The sequence below is a fragment of the Papaver somniferum genome, chromosome 6, assembly GCF_003573695.1.
Source record: "Papaver somniferum cultivar HN1 chromosome 6, ASM357369v1, whole genome shotgun sequence".
Lineage (NCBI taxonomy): Eukaryota > Viridiplantae > Streptophyta > Magnoliopsida > Ranunculales > Papaveraceae > Papaver > Papaver somniferum.
Genome location: NC_039363.1, coordinates 52315734 through 52339292, shown reverse-complemented (window position 1 = coordinate 52339292; position 23559 = coordinate 52315734). Strand labels below are relative to the sequence as shown.

Sequence of the window (23559 nt, the reverse complement as noted above, 5' to 3'; positions counted from 1 at the left end):
TGCTCTTTAATATTCTGGCCTTCCCAAAAAGGCTCCACTCTACCACTAGTCTGGCCCACTTCTAAGGCTTCTAACCTTTTTGCTATAGCAGCAATTTTGGCATCTGATTCATAGCCTCCTTCTACCGTATTAACGTTTCCTCTACTTAAAAGAATTTTTTTCTGGGGTGCCCTACTATTTTCCCATTGCTGGGTTTTTTCGGCGATTTCATTAAAAAATTCCATCGCCGCATCAACAGTTTGGTTTTCAAATCCACCAGTGCATAGAGACTCAACCATGGTCGTTGTGGAATAATCTAAACCCTCATAAAGGATCTGAACTAGCCTAACCTTTTCTAAACCATGATGAGGACACTAGGATAATAAATCATTGAACCTTTCCAAATACCTATATAAAGATTCTCCCTCTTGTTGTGAAAATGTGCATATTTGCGTCCTAATAGACGATGTTTTGTGCCTAGGGAAAAACTTATTGAAAAAGGCAGATGTAAGTTGTTCATATGTCTCAATTGACTCGGAGTCCAAACTATACATCCACGACTTGGCCTTATCTTTCAGGGAAAATGGGAATAACCTAAGTTTCAAAGTATCATCATCTAAGCCTCTAATTCTTAGAGTACTACAAATTTCCTCAAAATCCCTAACATGGTAATAAGGGTTTTCATTTACTTTCCCTAAAAATATTGGGAGCATCTGTAAGGTCCCAGGTTTCAGTTCATAGGGTGCCTCCGTTTCAGCTAACTTAATACACAAAGGACGGGTAATCCTAGTTGGATTCAACAAAGCTTTCAAAGTTGTCATTTCTGGCGCTATCGGAGCAACATGGATTATTTTCTCGGTCAAAGAACGTTCAAAAACAGACTCTTCAAAAGCCGGACTTTCTAGATTAAGGTAATCGAGACGCTTCGAACTACTAGGTTTCTCTTTAACAAATCTACCTAGTGCGTATCTTTTACGTTCAAGCATACAATAGAATTTTCTAAATTGGAATGGTAAGCAAACATAGATCAAGTACGACTCAACCAAATCAAACCTATTGATTTCTAGCAAACAAAAAGCATGATGGCTCCACTTAGATTGTTTCTATACCAACTCATAATCCTTCGAACGATAATTCGTAACAATTTAAGCAAACCCCTCTGGAATCAATCCGAGTTAACGTAAGTTGAATAGAGGCGAGGGAAGCTCGGTGGAGCTTTGATACCCAAGGCCTCACCGGTATTACAAGGCGGCGCAGTCACACATTCAACTTACAGAAACCGTCAAGAACTTCGAAGTATGCTTAAAAGAGTAACCAATATTTTTCGAATGACGTTCCTGTTAAGCTCGTTACCCTATTGGTCTCGTTCTAGTCAAAATTTTAGGCTTAGGTTCGCGTAGGTTACGTGTTCCTAAAGCGGGCAAGAAGAGAACGGTGATGAAATACGAACCCTTATCTTGCATGGCCAGGCCTTTCCTTTTACTAGAAAAATAAATGTCCAGTAACTCGCTGACAGAGGATTCGCGAGTGTTTAGAATCTTACCTCCCGTTCCAGACGGGGGATGAATCGGTTGTAGTCGACTCGGGCCACTGACCCCGATGTCTAGTGTACGAACCCAAGGTGCAGAGACAATATAGTAATTGTCCTCCTTCTCTGCAAACAGTTTATATTTAAAGTACCCTTCCGTAGGGTAAAAAAAAATAATGTCCCAAAGTCCAAAAGTCCAAAAAAATAAAGAAAAATTACAAAAATAATAAACCCTAATACAATTTTTTTTAAATAAAATAAACAAACCCTAAACCAAAATTGTCTAAAATAAAATTGTCTTCTTTTCTGTTCTTTTTGCTTTAATCTTTATCTCCAAGTCTTTATGAAATCACCAAACTCCTTGGCTCAATTTTCTTTATGATCCAGAACCTGTAGACACAAGATAAATACCAAAAAACATAAAAAATGACAAACAAAAAAAATCTAAAACCCTAAAAACAAGTCCGCGTCGGCGGCGCCAAAAATTGATGTGATTTGTAGATAGTGGTAAAAGTGGTTCGATTCTCAGACTTGTGAAGGATATTAATTAGACTTAAATTCTAATATTAAAATAGAAAACTCACTAAAAATTATAGCAAACTCAATCAAAGATGATATCAATACTAAAAGAAACACCGAGGCTAAGATTCCACTATTTTCCAAGTTCAAAGTGATTAAACCAATACTTATATTTATGCAATTTTCTTGTTTAATTTGATTCTAAAATATTGCAACAAGTAGATTTTCAAAAGTAATAATTGTAAATACCAAGTATGAAGCATCAAAAGTCTTAAAACTAAGCATACTCTATCAAAATAGATCACAATCACTCAAATAAAAATCATATTCAATAATAGTTCAAGGCAAATAATCATATAATTATTGTAAATAAAAAGATAAAATAGAATATACCACTTTTTGTTGGAAAAATAGCTTCCTCTATCGCCTCAGCAATGGGGTTTAGCTCCTCATATTAATCATGATCTCAAAATATGTGTTTGTTGCTCAAAAGATGATTAAAAGAGTGAAAAGTAATAACACAGAATGTTTGCAACAGTGTATTGGTGTCGCAAAACAGCTGTTACAATGGAACTGTTACAGAAAAGCTGTTGCTTTGACGCTGATTTTAAGACCCTAGAATAAGACTTCCCTGAACAGCTTAATGTTCTTCAGCTGTTAAACAACGACACTGTTATGCGACTGTTTACCGAGCGTCAATGTTCTTCGCGTTCTTATTCTTCAGCAGCAGCAGCAGCAGAAACAGAGTTTGGTAAAGCTATGATTTCCTCTTCTCTTGCTCTCCTTAGGTTCCCAAACTCTCGACACCTCTTCTATATGACCCAATACATCTATTTATATCAAAAATACCGATTAAATCTCTCTCAAATCTTCCAAAATCTCTTTCCTTCTCTTCACGACCAAGTTGCGGCAATTTCTTGTTTTAGGATTTCTACGCGTTTCTGAGCTTTCCTTTTTATTCTAAATTCTTCCTTAGATAGATACAAATCTTTATGAAGGTTTACAGCGCTTTAATCTCTCTAAAATTCCCTAAAACAGGTCACACACGTGACTTTCCATATTTTCTGTTGTGAGAAAAATCCGTCGATTGAGCCCAGTCTAATCGATTTAAACACCCATATCAGATTCCTAGACCCATAAGGAGTCTATCCTATGAAAATCAGAGGTTTAATCGACCTCAAACTCCTTCAAATCACGATTGCCAAAACTGTTCTATAACTGCACTTTTTTCCCGCCAAAATCCTGGTTTTTGAATGTTGAAGATGGTTGCCCCTTATCCAGAGTAGGGGTGCGATTAGCAACTGCTTGGAAATGGGATTTCCCATAGTAATTAGGTTACCCCTTATCCAAAGTGAGAGTCCTAATAGCAAATGTCCTCCGGGTGCTTTCCGACAACTTTTCAAGCCAATTTTTTCCAAAAATGTTTATTAGCCAAAAATACCTACAAATAAATAAAACACCATAATAAGTACAAAAATGAGCCCTAAAAATATATAGAATCGAGACAAATCGGACACAAAAATGTGTCTATCAGTGTGTTGAGAAGAAGAAGATGAGTTTTGAGAGGAAAAACTAGGGTTTTTATAAATGAGTGATTCAAGTGGAGGGAATGATGTTAGGGAACCCGGAGCTCAAAACAATTTGGTAACTTCCTATACTCTTCAAATTGTCTGAATGGTGCTCCAAGTGGTCGATTCATGGTCATTATGGAACAACTCAGAGTAAGAGTCGTTACAGTCTGGGGTTGTATAAACTAACGACTCTATAGAGTCGTCAGTCTGTTGACACTAACAATGACGACTCTAACCTGCAACTTTTCCAGGTGATGAAAAATCGTCAAGGTAATGTTTTAAACACTGACGACTATTATAGCTAGGTCATCCGGATTCGTTTGTGTATTTTGTTTATACCCAGACGACTCTCAATTCCACACTCTCTGTAAAACTTGCTCTCTGAGTCGTCTCGTCATATGGATATTCATATACACTGACGACCCTAACCAACCATTAAGAATTTTTGTTAGAGTCGTCGCTTTCGACATTTCTATACATTAACGACCCATAGTGTTGATTTTTATGATTTTTTATTTCATATAATCATTTCATTGAATCGTAAAAGACATACATCTTTCATAGCATTATATCGAAGGAAATGAAATACAATAGATAATAACGGTGCACTTATACACTTAACCATATAGCTTGTAATTATAGGTTGTGCCTTCCAAGATACGGTAGCATTCATCAAACTCAAAATCCTTCCCACGAAGCACCTCATATCGCACATACGCTTTCCTCAACTGAAAAATGAAAAAAATAAATAAATATATACTCAGTTAGTACCATTCAAAACTTGAGATCAGTTTTAACTCTTGTTTAAATGCTTAATCTTATAGCACCCAACATATTGGGTACGCCTTCCCTTACGGCTTTCAATTCTCTTTTGAAAGCTTTACATTCTACGAATATCTCCTCGAACCATTCCTTGACGAGTTTCAAATACCTTGAGTTACAATTTCCGTCCAACGCCACAAAAACGATGAATACACGGTTCCACCAAGCATCAGATGTTTGATAAATGTATTTTCCTAGATCTTCAAAGTGGTCTTTGGGTGTCAACCAAGCTCTCACAATGACGCTATTCTCTTCGGAAGTGTAGGGAGTAGTCATGGTGATTCCTCTTCTTTTTCCTCTTGTATGATAAATAAATGTGAATGAATGTGAAGGTTGATAATTATGGTTTGGGTGAAGAAGGGGTGAGATGTGGGTCTCTATTTATAGAATTCAACAACCTAACAGTCATTGTTTTGAATTTTTAACCGTTGGACGACTCAACCACACTAAGTGAATTCAAAATTCACATTAACTGCTAAGTGGGCCGTTACCAGACATATTATGGAAGTGATGACTCTTGCAGATCAAAAAATTAATTTGTTAGGTTTAGAGTCGTCAGCGTTATAAATATAGGGTTAACGACTCTAGGACTGCGATGGAATATTCCAACTTATCAGCTTTAGGGTCGTTATTCTGCTAAATATATAGTTGAAGACCATTAAGCTTCCACAGTATATAATCTTATCAGCTTCAGAGTCCTTATTCATTCTAGCCAACATTTAAACAAAGAACTTCTAAACACGTTCTAAACTCTTAGGAAAGCAAAATAGTTTCAACAAAAGCAAAATAGTTTCAACAAACCATCCAAACCAAACCCCTAGTATCTAATACAAAAAATAGTTGCATCTAAGAAAAGTTAAGAAACATAAGTTCAAGTCGAAAGTAACATAAAACATAAGTTCATTTCGACAATAACATCTCCTCACTCAAGACCACCACCTCAACCCCTTTTACCTCCTTACCGGCTAACTTTCCGGATTATATTAAAAGGACCCTGAGTTGCACTGCCCCCTGTGGAACCACCATCTTCTCTACTGCCTTGTTTATTATGATGATGACTACCTTGTCCCTGTTCAGCACGTTCTTCTCCTAGTTGGCTACGTGTTTTCTTGGTCCTCTTACCTTCCTTACCCAGCTCAGCAAACATTTTCTTTGCATTGGGATTTTCAACGTGTCTGCAGTAATCAGCGTACCGACATTGTTTTCCAGGATCGATCACTTCCCCTTTGTTAGCCGAGCAACACAGTGCCTTGACAAAAAGCTTCATTTGTTCCCTCTATTTGCATTCAAATACAAATTCACATTAATAAACTTATATTTGTATGTAGATGACGATGACAATTACAAAAATAATTACTCACCACAAGCTTAATAATGGTATAATCATCCTCTTCATCCTCCTTATCACCAACATCATTACCATCATCATCATCATCCTTATCATCACCACTACCACCACCATTTCCATCATCATACTCATCGTCATCATTACCTTCATCCTCCTCATCATCATTACCTTCATCCTCCTACTCCCCAATCTCCAAATCCTCCTCCTCATCACCACCACTATCACCTCGACCAGAACCACTATTACCATCATTATCATCATCATCATCATCACCAACAACATATTCACCTCCTAAAGGAATTTCTTCATGTTCCGCAACTTTTTCTTCATCGCTTCCAGTAGCAGACACAACAGGAGGACTTATCATGGGAAACTTATCTTTTTTCTTGCTACAATAGTACAAACACAATGAACCAATAAGATATCATTTTTATGGTATGTATCTGTTAAAGGGTCGTCAAGGTGATAATCTTAAAAGAAAACGACACTTCAATACAAAATAAAGACTCTAAGATAGCTAATGACGATTCTATAACATATAATGACGACTCTACCAATTCTAGACGACGACCCTTCCAATTATTTGGACAAAAAGGTTGCTAGGTATCCTATAGAGTCGTTATTGTTTAAAAATGAGTCGCCAAAAATGCAATGGTAATCCTACACAAATGGAATGACGATTCTAGGGCATATAGCTAAATGACGACTCTATGGGACATAAGATGATGACACTATCATTTTTTGAAACAGAAGGCTGCTCGAGTTCCATATAAAGTCGCTATTTAGTAAAATAGGGTCATCAAATAAGGATTTTCTAGCGCTACTATCACAGACTAACGACTCTATTCTAGGCCAATTTTTTTTTTGAAGTAGCAGAATTAGGGTCGTCATCTTCAACACAATACACTAACGATTCTTCATTGAATCCACATGCAAATGAAAAATCGTTAGGATTTATCAATATGACACTAACAACCCATTCACTGAAACTGCAAATTTTCATTGCCAAACTCAATGTCACAAACAAAACACAAGAAAAAAACGAATAGAAGGTGGGTTTTGAGTTCACGTACCTTCTGATTGGAGCCATTTATTCCTCCGATTTCGATTGATTTGATTTTTTGGTTTTCCTCACATAAACCTTTCTTTCCTTTCTTTTTATTACTTCAACAACATTAGGATTATTTGGATGCGTAATCGATATAGCGGTCTGCTTTGTACGAGCCATGAATCGGCTGAAGAATTTTTTTTTCTTCACGGGGTCGTCATCAATGGTGGTGGAGAAGAGAAAGGGAAGGAGAGGAAGATGAAAGGAAAGAGAACTGATTTTTTATTTTTAGGACTAGTGTATGACACGTGCCGCAACGGCCCGGGCTTTGGATTGTTATTGTAATTAAATTGCGGTGACTATTCAAAGTTCTGTTTGGTTGGTAAGACTGATTGAAGATATCTAACTTATTTTCAGTTCATTTAACTCTGGCTAGAATGAAATCATACTCATAGGAATATCTGATAAAAAAAATACTCATAGGAATACCTATATTACAAAATAACACATTCAAATTTCTGTATCAAAACTAAAAAATTTACAATGAGTTTAGAACAGAACATCAAAATTACAAAACATAAGCAGTTTTGCGAAGCAAAAACTTTCCCTTATCAGCAGTAAGTTACTTCCAATCAATGTCAACTATGAAGGAAAGTGCCAAGAGAAAACAAATATTCAACTATATGAAAACCAACACTCAAATTGATAAAAGGAACGACCGGGAGTAAAACTTAGCGAAATTACAGACCTATCTCTCGCTAATCCAAACCAAAACGTTATTCTGGAAAATAAATTGTTAATGGAAATGTTATGAATAAATGAAGGACACTGAACTCCATTCAACTTCTTCATCCACAGAACCACGGAGGCGTTTGCTTCCTGATGATTTCCATGTATTTCTTAAACACCAAGAATTCAATCAACAATTGATAATGGCTTTGTGTACTGAGCCACTTACACCTGTCACGGTCTCTTGGTCACATGATGGCTGATGCAGTTACGTAATGCCTTCATGGTAAGACTACTGCATAGCCTATCCATTTATAAAGGTGATAGCCCAGGGTATCATACTGCGCAAAGCAAATAGAGTAGTCACCATATCCTCAAACTTGGATTATGACCAACATGGATTTCATCTGCTTTACCGGAAATTTTAACTTCCTTGCCCTAAAAATGACCGGTAAGCAAAATAGGGAAGGAGGTAGTGCTGCATGGTAGAATTTTCACGTCAAAAATGAAAAAAAAAGTCCTGATGTAATCATGATTTGTGAAATTGGAAAGTAAGTCTATCTTCGGGAAAGTTCTTAAATAACAGTAAAGTCTTGGTTACATACATTCATATATGCATCACTTTACTATCGTTTTAGTGTTCAAAACTTTGATCTCCATCAAAAAGTAGAGATTAAAAAATTTTGAATGCAGAAATATATGAAAAAGCAACTTGAACATATATGATCAGATGGTAAACTGACCAATTCTGGCTGGTCCCATATACTTCTATCAAATAGTCATGGTTAGTGCAGCTTCAAAGTGATAATAATCCTTGCAGCAAAAAGTAATGTAACAGAAATTTATTGGTTTTGGTTACCACAAAAACCAATACCAAAGGTAGGTTACAGTTTGGGGTACCAAAATTAGATTGGATTTTCTAATGGTTATACGGAGACTGAGCAAGAGTTCTTTTGCCAACTCCATCTATTCCTGACAGGCATAACTTTGAATCAATTATTTATTTGCAATACGTCATGTTTAATTTATTAAAGACAATGCCTAACTTTACCAATACGGTGATCAGAAGAACTGATACTATTAATGTTATCAATGTGATAATCCAAATTACCTATACGATCTATGTTTGGTTATGTAACACTCACCTCTGATTCAGCTTCTTCGTGCACACTCTCAAATTATCATTTTTCCAGTAGGTTTTGCAGTTTATTGATATTGCAGAGTCAGCACAAAGATTAAATGTGAAATGGCAAGGATCATTGAAACGCAAGGATTAAAATTACTGAATGTCGTCTTGCATTTTACTATCATCTCCACCTTTTTCTAATACTAACATCTGAAACCAACTACTATATATTAAAGACGGTTTGCAAGGTGAACTCCTGCCAACATTGTCAAAATTTTATATCAATGTTACCATGGTTTTGGTAATCAACACCTCATTTAAGGCAATCTAATTTCGTAACAATAGGGACATACAAATATACATTAATACTGCATTATAATTTTGCAATGTTTCATATAGTAAAAATGTTAAGAGTATACCTGGTAGTGGTTTGTTACTTTTCAGTTTCCCATGCTGGGTGATGATCCGATGCGGGAGCCTGCACTGCCCACTGGTTGTTGTTTCCCAATAGCAGCTCATTTTATACAACATTTCTACTATGATTGCTGGCGATACCACTAACGTTGCCTATCTTTAGCAAACAAAGTTATCTCAAATGGTAAAGACTAACATTAACAGTCTCGCCATCAATCATAGCAGGGATGTCATACAATCAAGTTTTGCGACCATAAGAGACACAATAAGACTACATTATAGTTTTAGTTTTCACTGCTGGTTGATGATACAATGCGAAAGCCTGCAGAGCTCACTGGTTGAAGAACATAACATGAGTACAAATTCAAAGTAATCTAATTATTCTACGTGAAAATCAATTCCACTTATCAATACTTAAGAAGCAAGGGTTCCTGAATTCGAAGTCGACCGAAACAATTCACTTTTTTAATTGTTTAAAAAGTGGCGATGGAAAGTAAACTTCCGGACTTCAAAGTATGCAAATCATATGATATTACCATTGGACTTTGAACACATCTGTACGTATTATTCCCAATTGAATAAGTTATTTTATAAAAATAAATGAACTTCAAGTAACGTGCTTGATAAAAATGAAAAATGCGAAGATTATGTCAGAATATTTATTGAGCATATCATGGAACGTTATCGGGATAAATCACATAACAAAAGTTTCTTAAAATAAAAATAACCATACGACGCTCAATTTATCTGTATATATGGTTTACTTGCGGCACGTTTCAGAAACGTGGTGAACCACAACTGACTTGTTGTATAAAATTTCCCACTAAAAAGTGTACTCACCTAAGTGATTATTGCATATAATCTAAAATCCCCTCCGGCCTCCACTACTAAAAACTGGAATAATATTACCTGCACCGAAACCATTCATACCGTGTATGAATAATTTCAGAAAGAATGTAATGTAGAATTACAAAGAACATGAAACTGTTAATCTTGAGAACCTCCGTGATTAAACCAAATGAATTTTCCATAGACATTGACCACCCATAATTTGACATAGACATTGACCACCCATAATTTATCGAATAAAATCTTACCCTAACCTAAAAAAATCCTAAAGCAAATCAAATGAAATTGTGGAAGTTGCATTTTGTACCTAAAATTAACTGAAAAGTTTTTCTCTTCGACTGAGATGGGTGCTGCCTCTTTTCTCTCTTTGCCAAAACGTAATCCCATTTACCACCAGAGATGGGTGCTGCTTCTTTTCTCTATATATCCTATACCATCTGAAATCTGCAAAAATTGTACCAAAATTATAGAAAAGCCAATCGAGCTGAACAACTAAATCAAAGAAACATTTCAGAAAGAAAAAAAAAATGTCAAAAATCAAAATTACTTGTCCATCATCAACAGTAATTTTGACGGTGTATGGTTCAGAAAAAAACTGAGAACCTTGGGAAGATAACATCTTTCGAGGTTTATATAGTGTCCAGGATTAATTATCAGAAATTAAGGAGCTGTTACCGGGATCTTTCTTTATTTTCGTAACGTATGAACCATTAATAGAAACCCTTCTTCACAGCTGGAATCAAATGTTATTTTGGTGATGGCAATGGGATCTTTATTGTTCGTAACGTATGAAACTGAAGGCGAATAAGTCGAAGAAAAACCCATATATCTGCAAAAGTGCAATCAGGGTCGTTGGATTAGGGCATAAAAGAGGGAAGGATTTTCAGCCGAGATTTATCTCCACCATTTTCTTGAGTTTTGAGAGGAACAAGTACCGTTGATGCCCTGCAAATGGCCTATTTAGAGTCGTTGGATTAGGAAAAACACATTTGTTTTTGTAGGATAGATTAGAATAAAAATGAACTGGGGGCCTAATTAGAGTTTTTGATTAAGGGTTAACTGATTTTTAAGGTTTAGGTTTAGTCAAAGGTAAAAAAGTATTTTCCGCACCGGTGTAATAAGCCACTGAAAAATTTGGGGTGCAAATAAAATGGGGAGGCCCCTGATTAGTTTTTAGGCCCCCAGTTAAACGAGGCTAAGAAACCTCTATTGAACTAACCCGAATTCTACGTGATTTTAAAAATAAAAACTTCTGAATTTTGAAATTAGTTTTAATGTATTATTAGTGGCGGAGGTTGAAGACAACCAATCCAGTCACTTGTTAACAACTAACATGACTGGTCAATTCTTGTTTTGACAGAGACTGTCCGTTTGAGTTGTTGGATATTCTCGGCCACTTGAGTAGACTCGCCGCCCTATAAACTAGGATTGGAAGGATATGGCATGAACTCACCCGCGAGAGGATATTACTTTCTTAATAAAGACAACTTTTAGACCCATGTCAGACACAAGTTTTGTTCCATTCGAAACAGTGGCATATCCATGCCAAACACAAGTAGAGTGCGCAAACTGCGTGCCCCAAACTTGGCGAGGTTTTCGTTTCAACAAAACTTCTCAAGTGTCAACATCTCACCATAGAAAAGGAAGTTTTTCAATCTTAGTTGGCAAGGATTACCTCATTCCTCCAAAACAATGTCGTAATTGGTGGAGAACTTTATCGGGAAGTTGCTCTACACAAATTATAGAAAGAGGGTCTTCTTATTTATAAGAGTCGTGGTATCCTGCTAGAACTCAGAAGTGGTCTATAGAAAAATAAGGGAGATATGGGCTCGCTTAACAATGGACGCAAGAAATTTGAGAAACTTAAAGCGGGTTCGGATATTTCAATAGGAGGGGCTCTTGATATTCTGAGAAGTAATCTGAATGCCAAAGATGAAAGACCAACTATTCCTCTAGGTCATGGTGATCCTTCTCCTTTCTCTTGTTTTAGGACTACACACGTTGCTGATGATGCCCTAAGTAATGCAGTTAAATCTGCCAAGTTCAATTCTTATGCGCCTGTTGGTGGTATTCTTCCAGCCAGAAGGTCAGTCGCTATATATCTATTTTCTGATTATTTTTGTGTTCTTGTTAATTTCTAGTCTGCTTTGTCTGTTTGTTAATTTTTTTTTGTCAACTTGTCTGTTGAACAGAGCGGTTGCTGAATATTTATCTCGTGATCTTCCGTACACATTATCAGCGGACGATGTTTGTCTCACGAGCGGTTGTAGACAGGCAATTGAAGTTATCATATCTGTCTTATCTTATCCTGGTGCAAATATATTGATACCAAAACCAGGGTACCCACATTATGATGCTTGTGCTTCTGCTAACAATCTCGAAATTAGGCATTTCGATCTTATTCCTGAGAGAGCTTGGGAGATTGATTTAGAGGCTGTTGAAGATCTTGCCGATGAGAATACGGTTGCAATTGTGGTCATTAACCCTGGAAATCCATGTGGAAATGTATACTCGTATGAGCATTTGAAAAAGGTGAGCTTGTTTTTCTTACTTTTCCTTGTACTCCAATTTCACCTATGTTCTTCTTAGATTAGTGGTGCAAATGTAGTCTCACAAGGAAATTTGGGGGCCACCATATCTTCTCTTATACGAACACATTGGACTTGGAAGTGAATGTCAAATTTGAACATTGAGTCATTGTTTAGTTGTTTAGAAGGTTTTAATGATTTTAACTAACATATCAGGTTGCTGAAACTGCAAAAAGGCTTAGAATCCCTGTTATTGCTGATGAAGTTTATGGTCATCTCACTTTCGGGAGCAACCCTTTTGTTCCCATGGGAGTATTTGGATCCACTGTTCCTGTACTTACACTTGGGTCCATATCAAAGAGATGGCTAGTGCCTGGTTGGCGACTAGGCTGGCTCGTCATTACGGACCCAAAAGGTTATCTGAAAGAGGCAGAGGTATTTTATCCTCCCCATTTATGTTTTAAATTCCTTGCATTTGGAAAAAATTAGCAGTGTTTCTGTCTGGAACCAAGAATATAACGCTAACATCTTCGTCTCCATCCTCTATCATAGGTTGTTGGTTCCGTAAAGCAATACCTCAATATGAGCAATAACCCAGCAAGTGTTATTCAGGTATAAATCCCTTGCTTGTACTAGTAAAATGCCTAACTATATTCAAGCATACCCTGAATATCTTTCCGTATTGCATGCTTGCTTGATTCTTTTAAATTTGGAAGAAGTGTTGTGGCTTTTTTCACTTGATGTTTTCTTTGAATTTTCTTTTTAACATAACTTTCTCTGTGTAACCTTCACACCAGTCCTACATGTACGTTTTTCAAACCCAATGCCTGGAAACTATAGTGTTAGATGTAGATTGATAGCAATTTTCCTTGCATCAAAGAGCACCTGTTGCTTTCTCATTCTGGAATTGAGCATTGTAGGACATAGGTTAACTTATTTGGTTCTTTTATTAAACTGTAATCTTGGTGTTTCAGGGAGCAATTCCTCAAATCCTAGAGAATACAAAGGAGGATTTTTTTGAAAATACTATATGCTTGCTTCGTCAAGCTCTTGATATTTGCGCTGAGGAAATTAAGGAGATAGCTTGCATTACTTTGCTCCAAAAACCAGAAGGATCCATGTTTGTCATGGTAAAGCTGGATACTTCACTTCTGGAAGACATTTCTGATGATATGGACTTCTGCATTAAGCTGGCGAGAGAGGAAAAAGTCATTATTCTTCCAGGTTTGTCTTCGCTAAAAGTCATTATTTGATGCTTAAACAACTTAATCCGAATCACTTGGATAACCAATGACGAGATTATTTTTCTCATTAGCACTGGGAATTTGTTGCAGGAATTGTACTGGGTCTCAAGAATTGGCTCAGGATAACCTTTTCCATTGATCTCCCTTCTCTTAAAGATGCTATGGAGAGGATAAAGTCGTTTTGTCAGAGGCATGCCAAGCCACAGTATGTACACATAACAATCGAGTTTCACAATTCCTTCTAGATTATTCACTTCTTGACAGAACGCCGCGTAACATTGACTCTTTTACGCAATTCTGAACTAACCTTCCTCATCAGATAGCTTTTTATATTTATGATCCGCTCCGCACTGTCTTCTCTTGCGTATTTTGTTACTCCCGTTGCTAAATGATACCTATATGATACTATTGTGACTTTGAATGAATCAATGGTTTTGTTATTCAGCGTGGTCTAACCTCTGCAATCTGTTCATTCTACTAGGATCTTGAAATTGGATGGACGCCTAACAAGTGAAGGAGGATATCTTCCTGGAAGCAACCTTCAATCATTAGAGTTCCATGAATCTAGCAAACTCGGAGTCAAAAGCAAAACATTTGAAAGTTGAAAAGAAGTAGATGCGACACTCAATGCTGGTAAAGAGAAGAGCCTATCGGGAGTGGCTGCGTTAATTTTTTTTTCTTTGATAGGAAAACCTCGGTCAAGATTACCGTTTATCATTTCCATAGATTTTTTTCGTTTTCTGGTTTATAGTTCCTCAGATTTTTCATTCTTAATTTTTTACCAGTGTCCAGGGCCAGGCCCCAGGGTGTTTCATTCGATAAATTACCTCTGCCAGTAACAAAGTAGAAGAGTAATTGTATATGAAGTTATTTTCAGTAAAAATTATTAGTAGTTGCAAATATCTATTGCCACCCACAGCCCAAGATTAATCTGAACATATTGTAGCATTCCAAATCAGTCATGAGTCCTGTTAGGAGGACATCACACATGCTTCATAGCCTGCATTCTGATGACTTCTAGTTCGCAGTAAACTGGTAACTGTAATAGTTAGCACGCTCTTGGCCAGAACACCTATGTCCTACCTCTGTTATCATTTGTGAATTCATATCACAAAATCGCTTCAAAATGTCTCACTCTGGAAACTATATTCATGAGTGCAAAAGTTAATGGGATGTACGACGCACATGTAATGTGTCTATGGAATGAAGCAATTCATATGTCGGGAAGGGAAGACTTGAATAGGAAGTCCGGAGGAAGGTAAAAACAACTTTGCTTTATGTTCTATATTTTGATTTTGATTTGAAAGCCGGGAAATAAGAAGAACTACAGTCAACTTCTTTAGAATATTCAAAGTTTTACATCAATGGATAGATGGTAGTAGAAGACAAGTCATTTGTAAGAATCTTCCAAATTCCAAAAGGAAGATTGTAATATCTCTCTCTCTCTTCAATAAATCCAACGTCGTATTGATTACTATAAGTTTCACTTCTTTGATTTTTCCTAGCTAGTACTACTACTTCTCTAGATGCCATGGCTACTGAGGTTTGTCTCTAATTTATTTCTCTACTTTGATAAATTAAGCTATCCATTTTTACTTTTTTATAATGAAATCCTTGTTTACCTGTTTCTTACTTTCTTTCTTCTCCGTCAGAATGAAAGATCGATTTATGGGTTACTGTTGATTACCTGTCTTTTAAGATTGATTTTTCCCATAAATATTTTGTGTTTTCCATGTCTTCTTCTTCTGCTCTGTACATCTTATGTACAGTATGCCACCGCTCATGGAGAGTCATGGTGATCAACTTTATCATTGTATTACCAAGTGCAGACATCTTACTCTGGATTGTGTTAATGGCAAGTTTGTGACTTCTTTCATTTCTGTAACTGCCATTCAGATATATACCTTGTTTTCTATGACATGCGTCCGTTACTTACTGGTTTCCTTTGAGAATCTTGCATCACTTCTGTTTCCGTCGATGCTTTGTGGCCTGTCCCTTTAACAGGCTCAAATTTTGTAAACTAATTTCCCAGGTAGGAGAACTCTCCGGTGGATGGCCACTGGGGCTAGAGAATATGAACATAAGACTAGAAATCGTGGACAACTTCCAAATCAGTAGAGAACCATACACCTCCCAACCACGCTCAACCAGCTTTTCTTCGTTCACATCTTCTGAGCTCGACACTGAGGTGACATTCCTTCCGAGCTTCTTTTGTCTTCCCATTTGCCACCTGAATCACAATTTTGGGTTTCCAGTCTTTCTTAACATGTTTTGTTTTATCTCTTCGCGATCAGTCAACAAGGTCCTCCTTCCAAGATCCCAGCGTATCATTAGGCCGGCTATTAGGAATGAAACCCAGGCAAGGAGAAGACTTTCACTTCGAAGATTTGACTCGCCTAGAAGAAACCCATGGGATGTTATCTACTGCAACTAAGAGCGCCATGAAATGGACATGTCACAAGGGATCTGCATTCCGCTCTTCCTAAATTTTCGCTTTAAGATCAGCCCTAGTAAGAGCTGTGGAAGGGGTCAATGAAGGTTTTGGAGCAACACAGACTACATCGTCTCTCTTGATAATTATCAATGAAAAGAAGAACTTATCTAGAACATGATTCAGACGGTTCAAGCATCTTTCAACTTCCAAAAGTAGCACAAGATGTCAAACCACTGGTTCTCAAGTTTACTTTTGCATTTAAAATTTGTAATAGAGACAAAAACAAACATTAGCGGACACTGGTAACAAAATTCCATGGAACATTGATCTTGTTCAGGTTCTTGCAAGATAAGCCTCTTACATCTAATATCTAATATCACTGCCTATAACTCCGGGCAAGACAACAATTACAAATCAACCAAATTCTTTAACTTTCGAAAAAATTCATTTGGTAGACATGGTTGAGAACTGAGTATGGTCATGTCAGGTTTGGAATAACTACCCAGTTTAAAAACATACAAGACCATATTACTAATGTCGTCGTTTATGATCATCGTCATCATCCTCGTCAGAATCACCGCTCTCACGGAATCGTGGATTCTTTTCCTGCACGATCAAAAGAGATGTAAAACTTGAGATACAGGCTCGTTTGTACGCACTACATTGACAAACAACATGCAAATAACAGATGCAGTACCGGTCTAGATTCATTGTCGGATGTTCTTCGTGATTCATTGTCAGCAAACCTTTTCGAGTTCCCAGGTGGACGTCGATCATCCTCTCGGTAACGCTTGCGGTGAAAATCTGTTAACACAGTTTAAATTGTTCAATTATGCATATAGTGAGTCTGTTCACTCATAAAGAGTAATGCATCAGAAACCAATAATTTATTGGGAATAGCAGCATTAAAGCAGCAGCAACCAGATATAAAGCCTAAAACGTCATCATCTGTAAACAATAGGAGCATGTACCTCTTCCCTGTCTGTGGCCCCCATGTCCACGGTCTCCACCATGTCTACCACCGCCGCCACCACCACCACCATCTACAGACAGATGAAAACGTCAATACTTATACTAATATATAAACAGGTTCCCATACTTGCTCTCTACAGTGACGGATTTGCACTAGGATCCAAAAATTATACAGATTACCAAAACAAATAAAAGAATTGCTTGCTACAAATCGCCCTCAGGTCTTAAAAATTCAGATTCACAAGAATACCTATAACTGAGACCCAGAGATTCATGAAAGCAGTTAACCAAATCTGGCTACACGTAAGCCAGGGAACAAAGATGTCACCTAAGGACCTCAGTTGAAGGACTTACACTGAGGTGGTGCCATTACTGGGTGGAAAGAGCCCAACGACCCTGTGCCGTAATCTACTAGCTGCCTTTGTGCTTCTAGCTCTTTCTGTACCAATTTTCCGTAACCACCTCTACGTGAAATTCATTAAGGAAATAAGAACTGAAAAAAGGTCAGAATTTCATAATAAACAAATTCCTATAATTTATAAACTGAAAGGAGAGGTTAGGCGAGATTGCATACTCATGATTATATAGCCTACACGCATACTCATTCGATATATTATGTTTTTAAATGGCCGAATCAGAAACAAATTAATAGCCTTCAATGGTATACTAAACCAGAAGCTTATAAAATGAAGAAGACTTGTTTAAAAAGGATATCTGGATCATAGTCCGTGCGATATTCATCTCGAACCTGACCACCACTTCGACCTCTCCCCCATTGCCTCCCTTCTTGGAAACCCCAATCAAAATCCACACGAATTGGGCGATCGTCCAGAATTGTCCCACTTATGTACTTCACTGCATCTTCAGCATCATCTCTAGAGTAGTACCTGATTAATACACCAACATCATGCATCTATTCTATTAAAAAGTATTTGTTGAAGTAAAAAGATTTTTAATATTTTGCCAAAACAGACCAAAAATGCATTGACGGCAAAAGGTATTGTAATTCTTTGTTCTTTAACTAAAACTCTTTTAGATACAACATGCAACCTCCAAACATGATTCTCTATTTTGTAAATTTGCCTTCATTATCAGAAAGGAATCAGGTTCAAGGTGCTAGTGATTCAAATAAAGCTATGGATAACATCCGTGTGCATATCATGCATCCACTTAATCAATCAACTACAATTTAAGTGAATTTAAGAACACAAGCAAAAACGACATGCTTCCTCATAGCATGATCCATTTTTAGGTATAGCCAATTAAAAAACCCTATAACCAGCTTGACCTACAAGAGAACTACTCGTCAAGTACTTCTGAAAGTAGAATTTTATTTCTAGTAGGAATAGCTAGGTGTTCTACATTTTTTGGGAGAATACCAACATTATACAGAATTACTATTATAGAAGGAGGCCTAATATATATTTAGGGTGCGAGTTAGTCCTTGTAGAAAGGAGAGAGAATGTTAGAGAGGGAATTCAGAAGGAAAACAGAAGAAGAGAGATGCAACACATAGGGTAGAGAATAAATTTACACTTCTATTGCACAATTGTTAGTTCTGTAATTTTTCTTGTTTAGCTGATGTTTATCGATTGTATTGGGTTCTAGTTAGATCACAGTATATAAATATGTGACCTTAATCCTTAGAGGGAATTATAAGATGCTATCTATCAAGAAAATGGTTAGTAAAAAGTAGAAATCTTAATCTTACATGATAAAGCAAAAGCCACAGGGGGTTTTGCTGTTTTTGTCCAAACCCATGACTATCTTCTTAATCTCTCCAGCACGAGAGAATAACTCATAAATCTGCTCCTCCGTTGTGTAAAAGGACATGTTCCCAATATATACAGTTGTTGAAGTTTGAAGTGCATGATCGAATTCTTCTTGTGACCCAGGAAATCTTCTATCTCGATATGCTGAGAGTAAGTTCGGATCCTAGAATTTAGGATAAACATGTTACAAATAACAAAGAACCACATAGAAACAGATTGAAGCGCAACAACCAAATCAATAGCAGTAAGGTCAACATAAATGAATCTACATCCATCCAAAACAACCACGTTATTCATCATAAGTAACTACTCAAAAGTTTCAAGATACAAAAGTTCACAACAACATGAAGTGATCGAATACACAACTCGCCATTCTACATGTCCAAATCATAAAGAAAATCATGATTCATTATTATTAATTTCCCCAAATTTACACAATATCTAGGTTTTTAATATATCTTAATCAGTCTTACCAACTACAATCTCACAATTACATCCAAAAAGCAAATCAATCAACGGTTACTTCCAAACCAAAATCGCCTTAGATCGACTAAAGAAATAACCTAAAAAAATATTGGAACCTGCATATTATTCTTAATGTTAAATTTTTCTGAGAAACTCTCTTGAGAGAGACAACATGGTGCCACCATTTGTATGGTATGGAAGGCAGGGTAGAGTGAGAGTCATCTACTTAGCATTTGAAAACCTATTCTAACTGTTTAGGACGATTATAACATCTAGAAAGCACATGCAATCAGTATGTTCACTTCCCCAACCAATCGTTGCCTAAGGAACTATTGGTACCTTAAAAAAAGTCTTCCTATCATATTCCCCGCCCCCATCCCTTTTTCATAGTTCTAGTAAGTAATCGCTTCCTAAATCAACTTGTTCTCACTATTTTGGCACTATAATCCACACTTGCGTTTTGAAGCAATTACTCAACCATTACTATCGAATACAAATTCAGTAAGAAAAAGTATGATCTGAGAAATTAGGTTACGGAAATTATACAAAACATATCTCATAGTTTAAAATGTTAGACTACAAATGAATAAGTATCTAAAGAGATGTAAAACTTTGTACCTTAAACAAAGAAGCCATGACAACCTCTTCTGAAGGAATTCTTCAGGCAGTGAAAAAAAAATACAGTCCTTTTAAGGGCTTCTTGTAAAGAGTTCTCCCGAAAGGTCTAATAAACCCGGCGCTCACAAATTGCAAGAACCCAGTGTTTGGATATAAATACCCTTTAAATATTTCTTAAAACCAATTTTATCCTTTTTTTCACGTGTAAATGTGGGTATATCAAAATTGAGACGTAATAAGTCCTTTTATCGCATCACAAAAACCCTAAACCCGAATCCTAAGAAGCATTTGGAGAGATCAAGAAGAGAGAGCCATGGCTATTGCTTCTTCGTTCGCTAGATCAGTTCTTCGATCAAACATGTTTCGCAACTCGGCTGCGAAATTCGCTTCTGAAGCTAAGTCAACTCGTTCTGCGTTTCGTATCCCGAAACAGAAATCTCTCAATAGTCCCATTTTCAGGTTAAGTAATGACAATTCCTCTCAAGTCTTTCTAGGTTTTTCATTTTTCTGAATATGGGATTTTGATTATGATTTTTGTTTTCTAAAGGTCACCTGTTGAGATGAGTTGCTGTGTGGAATCGCTGATGCCATATCATACTGCTACTGCTTCTGCATTGTTTACTTCAATGCTTTCTGTTTCTCACCGCTATGGTTGGCTTTCTGAAGGTACGTAATATTTGCTCAATTTGTAACAAAACTACAAGATCTTGTGTTTCGTTTAATTTTGTATTGATTGATTTGTTTTGGTATTTGTATGTTCGCGATGTACTTCAGTGAGTTTAATTGATGATTATTAATAGTTGAGGAAGACTAGATATTGTGATAAAATTATCTTTTTGAGCGATGAAAATCTGATTGAGGAGAAATTCTACCACAAGAACTGTTAATGGTTGATATCTGCTATTGGATCTCTACTCACCAAGATGATAATAGTCTATTGAACATCTAAGAATTGAATAATTATTCTTTTAGAATCAATAATCTGATCATTAGAAATGTTTTTTTTAAAGAACAATAGTCATTTTATTGTTCAAATTAGTCAGATTCCCATGTACATTCCACCTTATTCTTTAATGAATTTACCATCCATCAAAAAGAAAAATATATTGCTCAATTGGTATTATATGTTTGTTCTAGTTGAATTGGACTATCCCAGAGTTTTAAAGTTGCTTATCATTTGTCAATCAAAACAAAAGCGAGCCGTAACCCTGACAACTATGTAGGGTGATTAATTTGATTTTGCTCCATGTTTGCCCTTTATTTGAAATATACGAGCAACCTTGATGATTCTTTAGGGGATACAATACGAAACTTAGGACAGGGATAGTAACAAACACAGAAATGATGTGCAGTAAATTCAATAAATGTGGTCTTGGGATCTCAAAAATAATAAAACAGAAAAATTTGTTCATTTTATTATTTGCTGTAGTGTAGTTCTTTTCTCTTTTGTTTGATAGAAGAGTGCATACTCTTTTTCCTCTTGTAGGCCAAGACAAGACTAGATGAAGAGCATGCAATGGTGGAATCGCTTGGATTTTATTGTCTGTCAACTTTTAGGCGTAGTTTTATTGATCTTTCCAAAAGTTCTCATGAGAAGCCATCCTTTTTATCTTAAGTGGAGGGATGAACACTGTTGTGTATGCTTACAATGTTGGAGATACGTGATTATCATTCATCAACAAACTAAATGAGTTCTATTTGATCACTTGGCATCACAACACTGAACATGAATTAGCTAACATCCTAAGTATTTGATTTAACTTAAATCAGTTCGTAATTCTCTATAAGTATTTTTGATGATCATTTATGAAGTACCACAATCAGCTGGCAATGATGACGTGTGATGAATGTCGAGTGGACTCAACCAGAGTTTTATATACAAAACTCTCGCATTCTAAGAAAGTGACGGCTGATAAGTTAGAAGTATTGAATAAGTCAAAGGCAGCTAAGTCAGTTTTTCCGCATTTTCAAACCTAGATATTGTGACATATGCGCAAGTTAGATTTAATGCCACAATTTTTGGCTGTTTTCTGTTTGATTTTAAGTCTAATGACTTTAGATGTAATAGTTCTATTTCAAATGTGCCATTGAACTTGAACAGGATACCAGTTTCCCTCTACTTGTTTTTTCATTTTTTGTTCAGAAACATACTGATCTGGTGTATTCAATCAGCTTGCAATGATGACGTATGATGAATGCTCAGTGGATTCGAGCACAGTTTTATGTACAAAACTCCGTGCATTGTAAGACACTGATTCCTGTTCTTAGGTGTTCTATATAAGCTGCAAAACTGCTTTATTTCTTTCCAAGCTTCTAACTTAGAAACTAGTAAATTATTTGTTTCTACATTCGACAATGCCTCTTGAGACACTGAATGTAAAGACCTGGTCAGCTTTCTTCTTCTTGGAGTGCGCTATGAAGTTATAGTCATCAAGAAGACTATCTGGATGGAACTGTGCATTATTTTTTATATCTTTAACTATACATTATTGTTTATCATGACTAGTTAGCTAGATATATATATATTCGGATTATCAATATCATTACTGTTTCTCTGGGAATTTAGGGTTTCTGATCATCCTTACTGAATCCCTTCCTTGAAGGCACTATGTATGTGCTTTGACCAGTAAGCATTGCCCTACTCATGTGTCTTGCGAACTTTATGGCTTGACAAGCTTTCAAGTTGCGTGTCTTCTCATGTAAATGACCTACCCTAAAAGTTAGTAAATTTTGGAGATGATTTTTGGTTCATGCTATAGTTAAGTATCAAGATCTTGGACTCTTGGTATGAGAACACCTGCTAAGATCAAATTAGTAATTGATTATTGTAATCTTACTAGAAGTAATTTTCCAAGCAAACTTGATTGCTTCAGAATTACGCTATGTATGAAAGCATTCCTGTAGGAAGGATATCAAATGAAAATTACTGCAAGAATGTCAGATACTAATATGTCAGTCACTTGATAGGCTAGATGCTAGACAAGGATCAGAAATCAGTAGATGAGTTACACGAGCCAATTAGTTGTTCCTTTGTATTTGAGTTGGTGTCTGTTTGTTTTGGACTGCGCTGTGATCTTCTCATCATCGGTTTCTCCTATTTTGGCTTCGCTGTTGCATTCTCGTTTATCCTTATGTTGCAACTTGCAATAGAGCCATCTTAGTCGATTTTTAAAATGTCTCCAACAACCACGTGATTTAAGCTCTCAGAAAAGTTTTAAACTTTTTTTCTGGTATGTTATGGTTAGTGGACTTCATCCATCTCCTTTTTATTGTGTTGTAGATGGATAACTTATAATTTGTCGGGTGCAATGCGTTGGTGGTAGTTTCTTGGGTTCCAGTGGTAAAGCTCCTGCTTAAGGCATACTTTTTCATTGGATGTGATAACATAAAGAGTGAAACCATGTTCTACCCATTTCATAATGGTCCAGAATAGGCTTATATATTCCTCCTCCTGCAAATTTTTGTTCTCTGAAACCTTCGGCCTGTAATGGAATCCTCTTTTTCCTTTTGAGAAGTCATTTATAATAGTCTACAACTACTGAGCTTGTATTAGATCTTGCAGCAAAACAACTGCAGAATTTCATTCTGTATTT

The 23559-nt window shown here is 36.4% G+C and overlaps 4 protein-coding genes, 1 long non-coding RNA gene and 1 pseudogene across 13 annotated transcripts; 4 read left to right on the top strand and 2 right to left on the bottom strand.

Moving 5' to 3' along the window:
- Positions 1-336: 336 nt before the first annotated feature.
- Positions 337-436, top strand: LOC113292222 (annotated as a pseudogene).
- Positions 437-7309: 6873 nt separating this feature from the next.
- On the bottom strand, positions 7310-10848 carry LOC113287562. Of its 4 annotated transcripts, none has more exons than XR_003330137.1 (4): positions 10481-10848; positions 9925-10377; positions 9090-9418; positions 7310-8022 (listed from the first exon to the last, which is right to left on the bottom strand). It is a non-coding gene; the product is annotated as an uncharacterized LOC113287562 (long non-coding RNA). The 4 variants fall into 4 exon arrangements; XR_003330139.1 differs by having other exon boundaries at positions 9090-9993; positions 10241-10377; XR_003330136.1 differs by having other exon boundaries at positions 9090-10377.
- Positions 10849-11554: 706 nt separating this feature from the next.
- LOC113287557 (probable aminotransferase TAT2) lies at positions 11555-14609 on the top strand. Its single transcript, XM_026536343.1, has 7 exons — positions 11555-12019; positions 12126-12465; positions 12678-12896; positions 13014-13073; positions 13436-13685; positions 13796-13910; positions 14187-14609. The coding sequence occupies exons 1-7, from the start codon at positions 11757-11759 to the stop codon at positions 14308-14310; spliced, it is 1371 nt and encodes a 456-aa protein (XP_026392128.1). The 5' UTR covers positions 11555-11756; the 3' UTR covers positions 14311-14609.
- A 534-nt stretch (positions 14610-15143) lies between these two features.
- LOC113287559 lies at positions 15144-16506 on the top strand. Of its 3 annotated transcripts, XM_026536346.1 has the most exons (4): positions 15187-15248; positions 15475-15560; positions 15738-15893; positions 16000-16506. In XM_026536346.1, the coding sequence occupies exons 2-4, from the start codon at positions 15498-15500 to the stop codon at positions 16189-16191; spliced, it is 411 nt and encodes a 136-aa protein (XP_026392131.1). In that variant the 5' UTR covers positions 15187-15248; positions 15475-15497; the 3' UTR covers positions 16192-16506. The 3 variants fall into 3 exon arrangements, with proteins under 3 accessions (XP_026392132.1, XP_026392131.1, XP_026392130.1); XM_026536347.1 differs by lacking the exon at positions 15475-15560 and having other exon boundaries at positions 15144-15248; XM_026536345.1 differs by lacking the exon at positions 15187-15248 and having other exon boundaries at positions 15303-15560.
- Positions 16411-20110, bottom strand: LOC113287558 (nuclear cap-binding protein subunit 2-like). The gene is made up of 7 exons (XM_026536344.1): positions 19967-20110; positions 18823-19046; positions 17826-17998; positions 17466-17579; positions 17111-17182; positions 16837-16943; positions 16411-16745 (listed from the first exon to the last, which is right to left on the bottom strand). Exons 1-7 carry the CDS (start codon positions 19982-19984, stop codon positions 16671-16673), a joined length of 783 nt encoding a protein of 260 aa, XP_026392129.1. The 5' UTR covers positions 19985-20110; the 3' UTR covers positions 16411-16670.
- A 65-nt stretch (positions 20111-20175) lies between these two features.
- On the top strand, positions 20176-23559 carry LOC113287561 (protein NUCLEAR FUSION DEFECTIVE 6, chloroplastic/mitochondrial-like). 4 transcript variants are annotated; one of them, XM_026536350.1, is made up of 4 exons: positions 20176-20425; positions 20514-20632; positions 22139-22209; positions 23247-23559. In XM_026536350.1, the coding sequence occupies exons 1-3, from the start codon at positions 20280-20282 to the stop codon at positions 22156-22158; spliced, it is 285 nt and encodes a 94-aa protein (XP_026392135.1). In that variant the 5' UTR covers positions 20176-20279; the 3' UTR covers positions 22159-22209; positions 23247-23559. The 4 variants fall into 4 exon arrangements, with proteins under 4 accessions (XP_026392135.1, XP_026392137.1, XP_026392134.1 ...); XM_026536352.1 differs by lacking the exon at positions 22139-22209; XM_026536349.1 differs by lacking the exons at positions 22139-22209; positions 23247-23559 and adding an exon at positions 21791-22132.